At 45.8% G+C, this 6,000-nt stretch overlaps 1 protein-coding gene across 1 annotated transcript; it reads right to left on the bottom strand.

The window, feature by feature from the left end:
- Window positions 1-4,211: 4,211 nt before the first annotated feature.
- On the bottom strand, window positions 4,212-5,829 carry LOC113728654 (fasciclin-like arabinogalactan protein 21). The gene has a single exon (XM_027253036.2). It carries the CDS (start codon window positions 5,581-5,583, stop codon window positions 4,390-4,392), a length of 1,194 nt encoding a protein of 397 aa, XP_027108837.2. The 5' UTR covers window positions 5,584-5,829; the 3' UTR covers window positions 4,212-4,389.
- Between the last annotated feature and the right edge of the window lie 171 nt (window positions 5,830-6,000).

Raw genomic sequence — 6,000 nt, 5'->3', positions numbered from 1 at the left:
TTTACAATATACTCTTCTTTATAATAAAATTTTATAAGGGTAAAAAAGTAATAACATAATTATAAAAATACCTAAAAAGAAAAAATGTCTAAAAAATGCCTCATTTTTTTGGTCGAGTCGAGTCAAAAAACTTGATTAGACTCGGCTTGATAAGGCTTGACTAAGGGTCGAGTCTTATCGAGTCGAGTTTCGAGCTTAGAGCGAGTACATCGAGTCAAGTTTCGAGTATCAATTTTTTTGACTCGATCAAGCTCGAGTCGAGCTCGAGCCTAGGGATATATGAGTCGAGTCGAACTCGAGTATAGCACTACTCGAATTTGACTCGACTCGATTACATCCCTAATGTTGAGGGGTGAACATAGTGAGACTCGGATGTTTCCTCCGTCTCTTCCGGGATGGCGGTCTTGGCATTTGTAGGCACAGCGAAGAATTTGACGCTCAGAAATCTACTGGTGGCGTTGGAGGAGTGATGTCTGCAATGGATGAAAAGGGTCTGACAAAGATTTGAGGTGGGGAGGAAGAAGAGCGACAATTTTGGAGAAAAGCATTGAATGCTACGTTGAACTTTCTAAATTGACCTGTCTTTTATCTTGAAAATCACACGGACAGACAGATCGGCGAGTTTAACGGCTAAATTTAACAAAATGGCCTAGCATCTTAACTTTATACGTTTTAATGATCAAAACCAGACTTTTAATAGTTAAGTGATCAAAACTCGACGATTGCAAAAATTTAGTGACCAACCGGATAATTTGCTTTATATATATATATATATATAACTTTTTAATTAGCTGAATGTATAGAGGAAACAATCTGAGGAAAGGAAATGAATATTCTCGCCTGAGTTAGTATTCGAGAAGAAGAAGGAAGGAAGGGGGCAGCAACTGTCACTGACATGCAAGCAGGAGAAATGACATCGACGAGTAGGGTATTATATATGTATGGCCCTAATAAGTGGAGAACAGAGTATCCCAAGTGATACTGGACCCCAAGTGATACTGGACCTGGCCCACTGACTGAAGCTGAATCAATCAGTTTCTTTTTTTTTTCGATTTAGTTAGTTAGAGGATGTTTTCCGCCGCCTTGGTTGGTTCATTGGTTGCGTCTATAATATACTAGTAGTACCTGCATCTGCATGCACATATACAAAGTGGAATCAGCCTTTCCTTCTTCTCTGCTAGTACATAATAATACTTACTGATAAAAATTCAATGAAGCAAAATCTCCAGAAGCATCATCCAACAATTTAATCCCATTCATCCATAACAAATGCCAATGCCAATGCCTACCGCCTCTCTGCAACTCCAATTCCAAATCCTCCTCCTCTTCATCCTCTTCTCCCTCTTCATCTCCTCCTCCCCCTTCCCCACTGTCCCTCCCCCTTCCTCTTCCTTTCCAACTCTCGCCTTCTCATACTCTTTCTCATCAACTACCACCTCCATCCTCCACTACCTCGGCTTCCAACTACTCTCCACCGCCGTCCCCGCCGCCAACCTCTCCTCCACCCCCATCACCATCTTCGTCCCCTCCGACTCCTCCCTTCTCGCCTGTCCTTCTTGCTCCCTTCCTCTCCTCCTCCGCCAGTACTCCGTTCCCGGCCTCTACACTCTTCGCTTTCTCCGCAACTTGGCCTTCGGCATCAAGATCAAAACCCTAGCCCCCAATTACTGTCTCACCATCACCACCGCCACCAATGCCTCCTCTCCCCATGCTGCAGCTGCGGTCTTCGTCAACGGAGTTGAGATCACCGGTCCCGACCTCTTCAACAACGGCGTCCTCATTATCCATGGCCTCGACGGCTTCGTCTCTTACCTCTCTACACTGTCTTGCGACATTGACCGAACGACCACCCTCTCATTCCCTTAGCCCTCGTCGCCTCACTTGTCCATCATACGCCCCATGCTGAAGGACGCCATTCTCCGACTGCGGGTAAGAGGCTATGGTGTCCTGGCTCTCGCTCTGAGGATGAAGTTCAAACAGCTATCCGAGCTTAAGGCCATGACGGTGTTCGCTCTGGATGACATCTCCATCTTTTCCGGGGGAGGCCAGGCCACCTTCCTCTCCGACTTCTGGTTCAACGTGGCGCCCAACAGGCGGATAATGGTGGCAGAACTGGTGACAATGCTGCCGGGAAATTTGCTGCCGACTACGGAAATTGGACAGAATCTGATGGTGACGACGGCGGGGGGAGGAGGGTTGTTGGCCCCCATGAAGATCAACTACGTCAGGATCAGCAGCCTGGACGTGATGCACAACAGCAGGATTGTGGTCCATGGGCTGACGGCGCCGTTTCCCCACCACCGCATGCATTTCCATTCCCCTGCGGAGGAAGCTGAATGGTCCGGGTCCAGGTGTAATTTGGGTGGGCAGGACGGAATGTGTGAGGTGGAAGATCCCGTGCCAGCTGGCATCAGATCGACGGGTTAGATGGACTTTCGACACGTGATCGTGATCATGGGCTCTAAATTTTTTGAACACGTGTTCCTACTGTGGGGCCTAATGACAAATGGTTTCAACTATTGGACCGTAGTGGATAGGTAACAGACCAAAAGCCCAAAACACGGGGATCGGATCGGGGGATGGGGCCAATAAAAGTGTAAATTTGTAGGGTCCGTTTGTGAATAAAAGCGTGACGTGTCATGTTAGTATACTTGAAAATCGATCAGTCCCCCGATACTTTTTTCAACAATCGAAATCACTGGAAACAACACAACTAAGTTAGATTAACACTCAGAGGTAATCGAAATCCTGATGCAAAATACAATTTAAGGTGGAGTCCATAAATCAACACCATCCAGCCAATTGGTAACTGGAAGTGCGGCTGGAGGACCTTAAACCCAGGTAATCCCCTTGTACTTGTACTACTACTACTACAATACAAGAAGAGACTTTTGACCCTTTTTTGACGGGGCTTTGCTTTGCTTGCTGGCTGGTACTGTGCCCGTTGCATTGCATGTCTATTACAACATCCCAAAACTGAAATAATTGGCAACTCAGTTTTGGCAATTAACTGTTTCGTTGTCACAATAGAACATAGTAATTGAAGAATCATGATTTTGAAGTCTCTCTTCTTTGAAGGTGAAATGTAGCCATAGATTTATTATGTTGACGTACGAGTCGCATAGTCGATCATCATCTTAATCGTAAAATCAAGAATTCGCAAGCCAACAAGTACACAAGTGTCTGTTCCACATCACGTACAGGGCCTTCATCCTCACATATACCATATAGACTCGAGCATGCATTTATACTTACGTACTCCGACTAAGAAAATTAGTACTACTTACATGGGCTGTTATCCACATAATAAATAGTAGATCCGAATATGGGATGTCATCCAATTATCCGTCATGCAATAGCAATAGTCTACAGTACTATATCAGTAGTAGTAAGATAAGTTTTGCCTTCTCAGTTCTCACTCGCGATTATTGTTGCATCTCCTTATTAGTACTATATATATATATATGTGTGTTAATCCTATTACTACAGCCTGCCAAAGAAGAGTTGCGATCTATCACTAGTATGTTAATTTCATTACTGCGGCCAAAGCAGAGTTGTGATAGATGGGTGAAGCAAGTAGACAATCAGCTGTTAATTATACCAGCTGGCATGGCTAGCCCGGCCATTTGGTACTGGAGCTCTTGAGACAAGACTTGTCCTGAATATGCTAGCTTTAATATACTTGAAAATAGTAATTTTGTTCAGGGTTTTGGGGTGAGGATGATGCCCTATTGAACGGGCAGGCACCAATTTTGACACCTCTCGGCAATTTACATATTACCACAATTATCTGGGCAGAGTACGTAGCTGGATCAATTAATTATGTGATATTCTTCCCCATCTGGATTGTTTTGTTTGTAGCTACGGTGTGCCGGCTTGGCGCGGAATGCTGTAGCTTGTTTGAGAACCCGGGTAGCGGCGTTGCAGCGACGAAAGAATTTCCCTCATTATAGGTACACCTATAAATAAGTTGGACAGATGATGTTATTGCTTTTTCCGTCTCCCTACTAGGAGCTTGGTTAACTTAAAATAATTAATTCTTCTTCTGAATGCACATGAAGCAGGACCTAATTTGTTACAACAATCTGAAACTACTTGCCTACGGTTGAAGACTCTGAATGCACGGATGATTTAGTAATCTGTGGATCATCTCAGTTGTACGAATTTTGAGTAGTGGATTGTGTCATGAAAAGGAAAAGGAAAAGAACACGAAGCCCTCGAAATGATCATCAGTTATCATACAGTCAGGTGAAATGAATAAGAACATTGTTGCAACACGATCAGCAAAGAAGCTGCTTGAAATTCTAGCTAGCTGATCGTATATCATGACAGTAAAAAATGTACAAGTCATGCTGCTGCTTATTGTAACTAGTGTTTTCCGTTAGGAACCTAGAGACCATCACGATCATCCAAACGGCCGATGATGTCAGACGTTGATCTAATGCCAGCTGGCACAGGAGCTGCCACCTCACAGAATCCACCATCCAAGGAGATATCACACGGCGGACGATAGGCCTCTTCAACAGCAGCGCCGTCCGTGAGTGACAGATGATGGTGCATGCGGGGGAACGCCGTTGACACAGCATGAACCACAATCCTGCTGTTATGCAGCAAATCCATGGTGGTGACTTTCACGTAGTTGATCTTCACTGGAGAGAACTGGCCTCCACCGCCGGCAGCCGTCACCACCAGGTTTTGACCAATCTCCATGGTCGGCAAAGTAGTCGCGGCTTGCAAGCTCAACAGATCCGCCGCCATCAGCCTCCTGTTCGGCACCACATGGAACCTGAAATGGTGGAGGTAGGCATATCCAGCGCCGGAAAAGATGGAGATATCGTCTAGAGCAAACACAGTCATGGACTTCAGTTCGGATAATTCTCCGAACTTAACTTTCAGCGCGAGAGAAACAATGCTGTAGCCACCGAAACGGAGCCTGATAATGGCGTCTTTTAGCATAAGGCGCATGATGGACGACAGCGGCGACTTGTGAAGCCACGGCTGCGGAAACGAGAGAGTAGTCATGCGCTCGACGTTGCAAGAGAGCGGGGAGAGATGAGAGACGAATCCTCGCAAGCCGTGAATCAAGAAGACGCCATTGTTGAAGAGATCCGGCTCCGAGATCTCAACTCCATTGACGAAAACAACTCTGGTAGAGACATTTTGAGCGGCGGAGGAGGTGATGGTGAGGCAGTGTTCGGAGGCTAGGGTTTCGAGCTTGGTGCCAAAAGCTAAGTTGCGGAGGAAATGATTTGGGTAGAGGCCTGGAACGGCGTGTTCCTGGAGAAGGAGAGGGAGAGAACACGAAGGACAGGTAAGAAGCGAGGAATCGGAAGGTGCGAAGATGGTGATCGGAGTGGAGGTAGAGAGATTGGCGTCCACGGCGGCGGAGGAAAGTTCCTGGAAGCCGAGAGTGGAGAGGATGGAAGCGATGAGAGTGGTTGGGTAAGTTAGGAGCTCTGGTTGATTTACAGACGGCGGGAACGAAGGAGCGGAGGAGGTGAAGGCAGAGGTAGTGGCGGAGATGGAGAGGTAGAGGACGAAGGCGAGGACTAGAGGTTTCTGTTTCAGAGAGATTGCAGCCATGCTTGTTTTCTAGAGAGAGAAAATATTGCAGAATGGTGATAGTCTCCTCCGTAGCTACTGTACTTGCTCTATATATATATATAGACACGTACCTGGAGTGGAGATTGGAGAATGGAGAGTGCTCTAACAAACCAGAGGCGGGAAAGTTGTCCGAGGAAAGAAACAGAATTCAGTTGTGAGATTCTTTCTGCGAAACGTGACGAATTTGCCCCCCGGCCTCTCCCTTTCAATCGAAAGTTTTCCAACTCTCCAGGGCCCAATCCATAACACTAATTTAATTCATATTTACAATCAGTGATCACCTCTCTGGTTTTGTTTTCTTTATTATTATTATTTTTTGTTAGTGAAGCTCGGGCGATGAATTCCAGTTATTCTGGTGTGCAAATATTTTCATCCTTTTTTGTCACAATTATAAAG

The sequence above is a fragment of the Coffea arabica genome, chromosome 2e (genome assembly GCF_036785885.1).
Source record: "Coffea arabica cultivar ET-39 chromosome 2e, Coffea Arabica ET-39 HiFi, whole genome shotgun sequence".
NCBI classification, from domain to species: Eukaryota; Viridiplantae; Streptophyta; class Magnoliopsida; order Gentianales; family Rubiaceae; genus Coffea; species Coffea arabica.
The sequence above is the reverse complement of the archived record's forward strand: the minus strand, read 5'-3'. Positions and strand labels throughout refer to the sequence as shown.